This window comes from Scleropages formosus, chromosome 3 (assembly GCF_900964775.1).
Source record: "Scleropages formosus chromosome 3, fSclFor1.1, whole genome shotgun sequence".
Lineage (NCBI taxonomy): Eukaryota > Metazoa > Chordata > Actinopteri > Osteoglossiformes > Osteoglossidae > Scleropages > Scleropages formosus.
The window spans coordinates 36,672,728-36,684,004 of record NC_041808.1 but is presented as its reverse complement, the minus strand read 5'-3'; the positions used below and the strand labels follow the sequence as shown (position 1 = coordinate 36,684,004).

At 41.7% G+C, this 11,277-nt stretch overlaps 2 protein-coding genes across 4 annotated transcripts; one reads left to right on the top strand and one right to left on the bottom strand.

Annotated features, from left to right (window-relative positions):
* Positions 1-371: 371 nt before the first annotated feature.
* mrm2 (mitochondrial rRNA methyltransferase 2) lies at positions 372-8,437 on the bottom strand. Of its 2 annotated transcripts, XM_029250503.1 has the most exons (3): positions 8,026-8,437; positions 7,463-7,551; positions 813-878 (listed from the first exon to the last, which is right to left on the bottom strand). In XM_029250503.1, exons 1-3 carry the CDS (start codon positions 8,342-8,344, stop codon positions 852-854), a joined length of 435 nt encoding a protein of 144 aa, XP_029106336.1. In that variant the 5' UTR covers positions 8,345-8,437; the 3' UTR covers positions 813-851. The 2 variants fall into 2 exon arrangements, with proteins under 2 accessions (XP_018588277.1, XP_029106336.1); XM_018732761.2 differs by lacking the exon at positions 7,463-7,551 and having other exon boundaries at positions 372-878.
* On the top strand, positions 7,651-11,248 carry nudt1 (nudix (nucleoside diphosphate linked moiety X)-type motif 1). 2 transcript variants are annotated; one of them, XM_018732763.2, is made up of 4 exons: positions 7,651-8,099; positions 9,621-9,777; positions 10,424-10,569; positions 10,851-11,248. In XM_018732763.2, exons 2-4 carry the CDS (start codon positions 9,626-9,628, stop codon positions 11,021-11,023), a joined length of 471 nt encoding a protein of 156 aa, XP_018588279.2. In that variant the 5' UTR covers positions 7,651-8,099; positions 9,621-9,625; the 3' UTR covers positions 11,024-11,248. The 2 variants fall into 2 exon arrangements, with proteins under 2 accessions (XP_018588279.2, XP_018588278.2); XM_018732762.2 differs by lacking the exon at positions 7,651-8,099 and adding an exon at positions 8,489-8,555.
* The last annotated feature ends 29 nt before the right edge of the window (positions 11,249-11,277 follow it).

The window sequence follows — 11,277 nt, the reverse complement described above, 5'->3', positions numbered from 1 at the left end:
AAAGCATTCTATTTAAATATGTAGAAACACTTGTGCAAACTTTCCCTGCACATTTTCTTTTCAATTGCTTTGCCAATCTAGAGGGCTCACAGAAAACTCATGGAACAAATAATTCTGGTATAAATGAACAGACGGGGACTATGACACATTAAGTACAAATTTTGTTTTTTTTAATTAGAACAACCCTTTTGTTCAGAACTTCATTATTTATTAACACACACACACACAATAACTACAACCACTTGTCCTGAGCAGGGGTCACGGCAAACCGGAGCCTAACCCAGCAACATGGGGCACAAGACTGAGGGGGGGGACACACCAAGGACAGAACACCAGTTCGCCGCAAGGCATCCCAAGCAGGACTCGAACCCCAGACCCACCACACAGCGGGACCCAGCCAAACCTGCTGCGCCACTACGCCCCCCTTATTTATTGACATTAAATGTTTAATCTTCATTGCTTTGTGAAAAACCTGGCAAGAAAAAACTGTTCCGATGACTTCTTCCTGCTAGCTTTGGGCTTTACAGTTTTGACTTCATCAAAAATACACGTTAGTCTGTGCTGAAGCTGGCTGGCCAAACTTCCATCCCAGAACTTACAGACCAGGGAGCCTCCGGGTCGCAAAATCTTCTCAGCAAAGTCCACCATTGATAAGCAAATCAAGATCCCTCTCTCATGATCCAGTTCCCTGAAGCCGCTAGCATTGGGAGCCATGTCACTCAAGACAACATCAACTCCAGCGGCAGGAAGGAGGGCCCGGACATGTGTCTGCGTGGCTGGGTCAGTGAGATCACTGTTGGATAGAAAGTGGGCTCCATCCAGAGGAGGGATGTGGAGAAGGTCCACACCAATTAGGAAGCCGATGGGAGAATCAGGATCTAGAAAAAATGCACAATATAATCAGGTCAACTTTATACGAGACCATTATTATCGAAGTGTTACGGTACAGTGAAGAAGTTCTAAGACTGGTAGCCGTACAGAACTGCTATGACTGCAAACCATCTGTGGTGTTTATTTTAGCTACTTATACAGCGTAATCCTAGAGAAATTGTAACAAGCGGAACAGTTCAGGGTAGGATCCTTTATCAAAGGTACAACAGCAGGACCCCACTTTGGACTTGAAGCTACTACCCTATTAAGTGACTTTTTCATTAGCAACAGCAGCGACACTGAGTCACAGCAACATCCACTTCCAAAATACTAGGACAAAACTGCAATATTTTGAACGTTTGCTAAGCTACTTGTGTTCAAGAATTCCCCATAATAAAGAGGTTACATTCCACCACAAAATATTAGTAATGCACAGAGGTGAGTAAAGTATCCAAAGACATCACTCTGTTACTTTCAAAAAAAAATTACTCAAGCAAAAATTTAACATACAACAACGACAAATTGTGGTTCACTGCAAAACTCAGACAGCTTCGTCAGGCCAAAGAAGACGCCTACAAGAATGGGGACAGAATCTTGTATAAACAGGCCAAAAACACACTGACAAAGGAAATCAGAGTGGCTAAGAGTAACTACTCTGAAAAGCTGAAAAAACTGTTTTCAGCCAACGACCCTGCATCAGTATGGAAAGGCCTGGAAGACATCACAAATTACAAGACACCATCCCCCAGCACCGTGTCAACTCAACAACTGGCCAACGATTTGAATGAGTTTTATTGCAGGTTTGAGAAACCCTGTTTCACACCCCACACCCATTCTGACTTTCTCTCCATGTATCCACCAAAACCTCCAGCAACCCCACTCTTTTCCCCTCTCCTACACTTTGGGTCTGTGAAGAGGAGGTGCGTCGGGTCTTCCGGAAACAGAAGACAAAGAAAGCACCAGGCCCAGACGGTGTTTCACCAGCCTGTCTAAAAACCTGTGCTGACCAGCTGGCCCCTATCTTCACACAGATCTTCAACAGATCACTGGAGCTGTGCAAAGTACCTTCCTGCTTCAAATGCTCCACCATCATCCCCATTTCAAAGAAACCCAAAATCACAGGACTGAATGACTACAGACCTGTCGCCTTAACGTCTGTGGTCATGAAGTCATTTGAAAGACTGGTGCTGGCCTACCTGAAGGACATTACTGGACCCTTACTGGACCCCCTGTAGCTTGCTTATAGAGCAAACAGGTCTGTGGATTATGCAGTCAACATGGGACTGCACTACATCCTGCAACATCTGGACAAACCAGGGACTTATGTGAGGATCCTATTTGAGGACTTCAGTTCAGCCTTCAACACCATCATCCCACACCTCCTTCTGTACAAATTAATCCAACTCTCTGTGCCCACCTCCATCTGTTGGTGGATCACCAACTTCCTGACGGACAGGCAGCAGCTAGTGAGGCTGAGAAAATTCTCATCTAATACTCGCACAATCAGTACTGGCGCCCCCAGGGATGTGTGCTCTCCCCACTGCTCTTCTCCCTGTACACCAACGACTGCACTGCAAAAGACCCCTCTGTCAAGCTCCTGAAGTTCGCAGATGACACCACACTCATCGGCCTCATCCAGGATGGCGACAAGTCTGCTAACAGACAGGAAGTTAAAGAGCTGGCTGTCTGGTGCAGTCATAACAACCTGGAGCTGAACACACTCAAAGTAGTGGAGATGACTGTGGACTTTTCAGCATTATCCCCACTCACCATCATGAACAGCACTGTGGCAACAATGAAGTCATTCAGGTTCCTGGGCACCACCATCTCACAGGACCTGAAGTGGAAGCCCCACATAGACTCCATTGTGAAGAAGGCCCAGCAGAGGTTGTACTTCTGTCGCCAGCTGAGGAAGTTCAATCTGCCACAGAGGCTGCTGATGCAATTCTACTCTGCAGTCATCCAGTCTGTCCTCTGCACCTCTATAACTGTCTGGTTCTGCTCAGCTACAAAATCAGACCCCAAAAGATTACAGCGGATAGTCCAGACGGCTGGAGGAATCATCGGCACACCCCCCCCCCCTCCAAGAATTGTACTCGTCCAGAGTGAGAAAAAGGGCTAGCAAAATCATTCTAGAGTCTAGAATAGAATAGAATCGAATAGAATCTAGACCCTTCACACCCAGGCCACTTCCTCTTTAACTTTTGCCGTCTGGCTGGCGCTACAGAGCACCAGGACAGCCAGGCACAGGAAAAGTTTCTTTCCTCAGGCCATCTACCTCATGAACAGCTAAATGCCCCCTAGGGAGTAAACTGGTGCAATAAACAATGCTATTTATATTTATATTTCACATCATATCTCTTATTTACTTTCCCTTGCATTGTATATAATATACCTGTACAAACATATGTCTAGTGTCTATTTTGTATATTGTGTACTTGATATTAAAAAAAAAATATTTAGAGTCTTTTATTAGCCCACTCTACTTTTGTTGTGTGTCTTGTCACTGTCATTCTGTCTGTGCTGTGGAAGTTCCTGTCACCAAGAGAATTCCTTGTATGTGCAAACATACTTGGCAATAAAGCTCATTCATTCATTCATTCATTCATTCATTCATTCAAAAATACTAACCCAAAAAAGTATGAAAGTATCAGGTCAAAAAAACTACTCAAGTAGACCTACCGAAGTTACTTTGATTCAAATGATAACTTCACTGTATTAGTTCAGGGTAAGTATCTTGCCCAAAGTAGGAACAAGAACTCAAACTCATTTCCTTTCACTGCAAGGTGTCAACTCTAACCAGTAAACTACCTGCTGCCCCAAACTGTCATATCGTTCACCTGCCACTTAGCAGGTACCTTTAACTAAAGTGATTTACAACTGTTCACCATTATAATCAGCAGGGTACTTATACAGGTGGTCCCCTAGTTATAATGGTTTGACTTGTGATTTTTTTCGACTTTACAATGGTGAGCTGGCGATAAACACTGAGTAGAAACCATACTTGGAATTTAGATTTTTTTCACAGGCAAGCAATATGCAATGCAATACTCTCGTGTTGCTGGGCAGCGGCAGCGATCCGCATCTCCCAGTCTGTCTCACAGAGGTGCGTATTAGGTGTATTAAATGCATTTCCAACTAACGATATTTACAACTTTCGCTAGGTTTCGCAGAACGTAACCCTATTGTAAATCGGGGACCACGTGTACTAGAGAAGTTCAGAATAAAGCAGGACAGCAGTGAGAGGAATGGGATTCAAACAGAGAACCTTGGCACTTTACTGTCAAAATTAAACAGTAACATTGGTTTCAGTACAAGCTACAGTTTTATACAAAAGTTTGGGCACCCCTGGTCAAATTACATATTTAGTTAATTTTGTGAGTGAAAAGTAGTATACAACTTCTGCAGGAAACCATGTGTTAAAAAACAACATATTTGCAAATGTTATTGAGCAATTACTTTTTATTCCATGAACTTTAAAATATAGGAACAAGAAAAATAGTAATTGTGGCACATGCAAAAATTTGGACACACTTTTTTTTTTTTTTGCAAGGTCCCTGACCCTAATTACCTTGTCAGGTCTTAAAAGCCTTTAGGAGTTGTCACTTATGGACAACTGCAGAGCGTAATAAATTCCCTGACACTCCAAACTTTAGGCTGTCACTCAACAACCACGGTCTCCTCTAAGCAACCAAATTAGTGAATAACTAGCAAGTCTGTTACACAACAAAAGAGCAACAACCAATTGCAACATGTTTTTTTGGACTGTGTGGAGTTCATGAGACTGACATCCATATTTTGACAAGTGTGTGAAGTGTAGGAGATTATGTCACAAATATAACTTTTAGGTTATAATTACATTCAGGTTATCAGGTTGTATACAATCCAAAAATTTTCATTCATTTAACTTATGATTAATGTTGACATTAATAGTACAGTCTTAGTCCCTACAATTAATTTTATTCCCTTAAATTCATAAATTAGGAGCCACTCAAAATCTAATTAAAAAATTAAGAGCTGTTTAACTCTAATACTATGATAATTAATGATATTCTCATTTCTTCTGATGCTGGTCAGATTTCTGTTCTTACGTTACTGGACTTGGGTGCTGCATTTGATACTGTAGACCATAGTATCCTACTGAGTAGACTTGGAAACCTGGCTGGACTAAGAGGTACCGTTCTGAAGTGGTTTGAATCATATCTAGCTAACCGTGAACAACTTGTACTGAAATCTGATGGCTGGACCCCCTCCATCTCAACTACAGTTCAGTATGGTGTGCCACAGGGCTCTGTGTTGGGGACATTACTGTTCTCACTCTATATGTTACCACCGGGTGACATTATTCGCAAACACAATGTGAATTTCCATTCGTATGCCGATGACACACAGCTTTATGTATCGTTTGAGCCTGATGATCCATCACATGTGGTGTCTTTAGCTAATCGTTTTACCAGTATAAAATTATGGATGAGTAAAAAATTTCTCTCTAAATGCCAGTAAAACAGAGGTACTTGTGATGGATGGTGATGCCAAAACTCCCGACGTAATCACGCCAATCTTTACAACAAATGGTATTAGCTTCAAGCGTACAGATTGTGTCAAGGATTTGGGTGTCCTGCTGGATGGAAAGCTGTCATTTGTATCACATGTAAATAGTTTGACTAAGTCGTGCTTCATTCAGTTAAGAAACATAGCTAAATTGCGGCGATTCCTTTGTAGACGGGATTCTGAGAAACTGGTTCATGCTTTTGTTTCCAGCAGGCTGGATTACTGCTATGCTTTATTGTCAGACTGTCCATACCAGACTCTATCCAGGCTACAGTTGGTACAAAATGCTGCTGCAAGAATTGTCACTAGAACTAGCAAGTTTGACCATATAACACCAGGACTTAAATTGTTGCATTGGCTGCCAGTTGCATTTAGAGTTGATTATAAAATCCTACTTTTGACCTATACGGCAGTACATGGCATTGCTCTGGCTTAACCTTTGTGAGATCATTAATTCTTATATCCCAGGACGATATCTCCGTGCATTAGCGGCAGGTTACCTTAAAGTACCTGTGATCAATAAGACCTCAGTAGGAGGTCACGCCTTTAGATATAGAGCACCTAAACTGTGGAGTAGTCTGCCAGTTACTGTTAGAAATGCCCCGTCTGTTTCTGTTTTCAAATCTCGACTAAAGACTTAAGATGTATATGTTCACTCAGGCATTCCACCTCGAAATGTAATTCCACCTGCCTTGGTTGTTTTTTTACCACCTTTATAAAAATGCATAATAAATTAACAAATTACTAACTCTGTTCTTTCTTCTTGTTGAGCACTACCTTGCTACATAAGACCTGAGGAGGCCAGCCAGTGGTGACAGACGAATCCCATGCTGATAGAGGATGATGTCCAACTGCCATGACGAACAAGACGTTCCATGCTGAACTGGGGATCCAAGATGCCATTTAGCAACATTATCATTATTACTTGTTACACTGGCTTACAACTGCTACTTATCTAGAATGCCCAGGAGGGCTGGGCAACCACTGGCCCATGGAGCCCCAGAGGTTTTTTTTCTCCCTCAACCTTCAGTTGGGAGTTTTTGTTCCTTTCCCCAGTGGCTAGTAGGCATACTTATAGCTCTATAAAAGTACTTTATTATGGTAGCCATTAGTCAACTGTCTTCTTTGTTTGGTTCCATTTTCCTTGCTTTATGCCTGTGTTAAAGCACTCTGTGTTACTGCGTGAGAAGAGCGCTCTATAAATATAAATTGAATTAAATTAATACTAGACAATTCCAGACAACCTAACTCTGAAAAATTTATTTCAGGGAGGGGTAAAGGGGGAAAAAAGGCTGCTACAGTATATAATTAAACTAATTCAGTAAAATCCATAGGACTTCATGGTTCACTGTTATACTGACTTGATTAGTTTTAAGAGAGCAAAGTAAAACATTACATGTGAATAATTGAAAAGTAACAAGGGTGACAGAAATTTAACAGTAAAAGGTTACAGAAGTATTGAGAAATTAAAATGACATACCAGAACTTCCACCACAGTATTTAAACAGAGAACATAAATGTTAAGTGGAGGCATGAGTAGTGCTGTGAGAAAGATTTTGTATTCCTAGGCATTTTTGGGTTTTAAGGTGGAGAGAGTCTTCCTTCCTGTTGTATAAATTTTCAATGTAATCATGTACTGATCAGAATGGTTATTTTACATCTAAGCTTGTTGCTGAGGTGTTAAACATACAGCCATTCCTCGACATACATACGAGGTCCATTCTGACCGTCCGGTAGAATCTCGAAATGGGCGCAAGTCGGATTTTTGTTAGCATGGATGGAATACGAGTCGTAACCTACACAATATTCCTTTATCCTACTCAATTTCTATCATCATTATCTCGTTTTTTTATTAACCAGCTTATGACATTTTCGTAATCAATGTCGTTGCTGTCTTATATTATAATATATTGGAGACATCATACTTGCCGAACATTTCACTGTTTTCTTTGTCCTTGAAATTGAATTGTGGAAACAGTTGAATGGGACATGTGTAGATCATCATGTACAATCACATTAAGTTTTGTCCTTGGTTGATTACCTTCATTTTCAATTCCAAATCGAACGTCTTCCTCAGCTTCTTGCTATCAGCAGCAGGGATGGGTTTTACCTCTTGCTCGTTATCGTCTTCTTTGGGGTTTAATATGATAATCGTTTAATCCAGCACAAAAATTCGTTAGATTTACTGAATAACGCATGCTTCCGAATGACAACTGAGAGCGAGAACTTAAATGCTGTGATGATGTACACAATGCCGTGTCCCACGCGGTCACTACGCACGCAGCTGTTAGCACTTGCGGACATACGACCAAGCGTAATGTTTACACATATCTTTTTTCTAAAATAAAAATTTATACAGTTTTTTTTTTTCCCATATGATACGGATGGTCGTAACTTAAGTCGCATGGGGGAGAAACTGAGACTTGTTGTGTACTTGTGACTTGTCTTGTGTACACTGATTTTTCCACTTAACTGTATTAACTGACTTTTTTTAGTGAGTAGTTACTGAGGAATTGTTAAGTGACAAAACGGTGAAGAAAACAGGACTCTTGACGTGAGGCTGTTAGTAGTTCCATATTCTATATAATATAGTACCATTCTTACCCATTCCCGCCGAGTTGATCCTCTGAACAGCCACCTGGCTCCACGCTCCGGGAGCGGCGCCGCAGTCGAGCACGGTGAGGCCGGGCCGCAGGAGGCCGTACCTATCGTCTATCTCCAGCAGTTTGAAAGCGCTCCTGCAGCGGTAGTTGTGCGTGTGGGCTGCCTTCACGAACGGGTCGCTGAACTGGCGCAGTATCCATTGCTGCTCCGAGGCGCTTTTCCCTCTCAGCTTCTGCGGCTTCTGCTTTAAAGTACGAGCAGAGGTGTGCAGACGCAATTTTTGCAATGCGGAAAAACACGTCGTCTTGACGGAGAACATCTTTAATTTAAAAGAGCGTCTTCTTTAAAATGCTGTATTATACAGTGTATAGGTGTTCTGTCAGCACGAGGTGAGAAGCATCCAGTCTCCCTGTTTCCGACCGAACACATTTCAGTGACGGACGCAAACATTCGGCTCACGTGTCGTGTTCCGGTTGAAAGTCGCGGGAAAGTGGTTGTATGGTAGCTTCAGGTGTTTATTCCATATGCAGGTAAAAAGTAAAGTGTAACATATTTTATTTCTGGGAGTTGGTGTTATTTAATTTTGTCCAGTTACTTTGTTTTTTTTAAATCTTCTTTGATACGGGGGTTACGTACGTGTATGATTGTCGTTGTGTTGTGTAACCAGAGCAGAGGCTCGCTCTGAATACATGATGATAAGGTATTAATATGACAGAGTTTGCTTTTCCTGTATTTTGAAATTCGTATATAGCTTAAAAAAGTTTGATAAACGTGAAGTAACAAATAGAAAATGTGTAGTGTAAACGTTGGGGCAGCTGCATGTGCACCACGTCATGCATGGCATGGCATGGCATGGCATGGCATGGCATGGCATGGCACGCTTTGTGAATGAATCCCACCCCAGTCCAACTGTACTTCGAGCAAGGTACTTACTCCAAACCACCCCAGTATATTTATCCAGCTGTATAAACGGATAAATAATTGTAAGTCACATGAATAAATCTGTAAATACACTGTTACTGCTCAGTATGTGATCTTCAGTAAACGAATGAGGTGCAATTCTAAGTGTAAGTAAGTAGTCTTATACTTTTTTTTTTGGAGATATGACCCAGATGTGGATTGTTGAGGGTTTTGTTGTGCTCCAACTGCCATTAAGTTAGCAACTTACATAGTGGTTTATTCATTTATATATATAGCTGGGTGATGTTTACTGGAGCAAATCAGGGTAACTACCTTCCTCCAGGGTACTACAGCAGAGTGATGCGAGGAACCTTCAGACTGTAAAACAGTAGCTTTCAGCACCACATTACTTCAGTGCTCTTATGGGGGTTGGTGCACTCCAGTCTTTGACAAGGGGCCTCTGCATTCCACCTCCACTGATTTTAATACTATGGTTATGGCAAGGGCAAAAAATACCTTAATATTGTAACGTCCTGGGATGCAAGTCGGATCTTGATCAACCCCGGCTGGGTCGCCTGGACAAGGGTGTCTGATGTTGAAAGACTCGAAACACCCGATGACCCCAGGTCACATCACTGATGTCCCAGCGCATCCGCAGGATGTATCTTATAACTAACAGCTGTCTTTTCGTACAGGAGAAATGCTGACATCCAAGCTTCTCACGCTGGTGCTGGTGGTGCAGCCTGGTCGGGTCCTGCTGGGCCTGAAAAAGAGAGGCTTTGGTGCAGGGAGATGGAATGGTTTTGGAGGCAAAGTTCAACCAGGGGAAACAATTGAGCAGGCAGCCAAACGGTGGGTGTGGTTATTAATTAAAAAGTCTTACAGTTACTATTAACGTTTGACATTCACTTTTTCTGTAAAAGTTAGGACATGGATATTATTTGTTGGTATCAAGTCAAATTACCCAGAGTTGTTCAAGGAAAAGATGTTCAATTCGACTGTTAAAAAGCATTTAAAGATGCAAACAATACAAATGCATTTGGTATTTAGCTTTATCATTTTCATTTAATAGAACTTCCAGGGACACCTGCTAACATAGTGGTTAGAGCTGTTGCCTTTGGACCCAGTGGTTGCATGTTTGATCCCCACCTACCAAATGGCTCCAGTAACATTAACCAGCTGTATAAATGAGTAAATAAGTGTAACCTTAGCACTGTAACATGCTTTTGAGAAAAGCATCAGCTAAATCAATAAATATACAGGAAATGTAAAAATTTATAGCTGTATAGGCAGCAGAGGCCGCTGCCTTGCACTTGAAGGACCGGATTCGAATCCCACTTTCCTCTTTCGTTCCCTTGAGTAAGGTGCTTTCAATGAATTGCTTCTGCCTGATTGTACAAATTGCTAAACCACGGTTAGTAGCTTGACACTATAAATTGCTTTCATGAAAATATCAGCTAAATATGTAAATGTAGAAGTGTCTGCCTTGTTCCTCTAGGGAGCTGTTGGAAGAAAGTGGCCTCACTGTGGACACACTGGATAAGATTGGAAATATCAAGTTTGAGTTTGTTGGAGAGACGGAGATTTTGGATGTTCACATTTTCAGGACTGACACTTTTACTGGATACCCTACAGAGTCTGATGGTAATGTCTGTGCAGTAATGATGGTAATTGTGCTGTACAGAAAACGCATGCGTTCATTTCTTTTCACTTGCTGTCGATCTGTCATGTGGATTCAGAGTGACCTGTATGTGATATTGGACAAAGTAATGCATGCAGACTCTACACAGACAGGACTGGGGCAGGATCTAAAAGTGGGAGACCGTATATTGAACCCTTCCCCCGTAACAGTCTTTGTCCAGTTCTTGCGGATGAGTGCGAATTGTACAATTAAGTATTAATCTATAACTCCCTGTCTTTTCCAGAAATGAGTCCAGCGTGGTTTGACTGTGACAAAATCCCGTTTGACCAGATGTGGCCAGATGACAAACTGTGGTTTCCCTTCATGCTGCAGAGGAAGAAGTTTCTGGCCTATTTCAAGTTTCAGGGCCATGACCTGATCCTGGAGCAGAAGATAGAAGAAGTTGACAAACTTTGAGCTTTTTCATTCCTATCAGACCTCAAACCAGGGCATCCCTTCAAAGCCGTAGTTTCCCCAGAATAGTCCAAGATATGCATGTCACAAAAAGGTTATCGAGGCGTACTATGTTCTAATCAGTATTGTTTACCATTTCACTTTGAAATGGAAAAATTGTGTTTGGTTGCTGTCATTTCTAAAAATTTATGGTATATAATGCTATAAAGTGTTTGAGGGGGAATCACAGTAAGATTTGGAAGCATAATTATAAGATA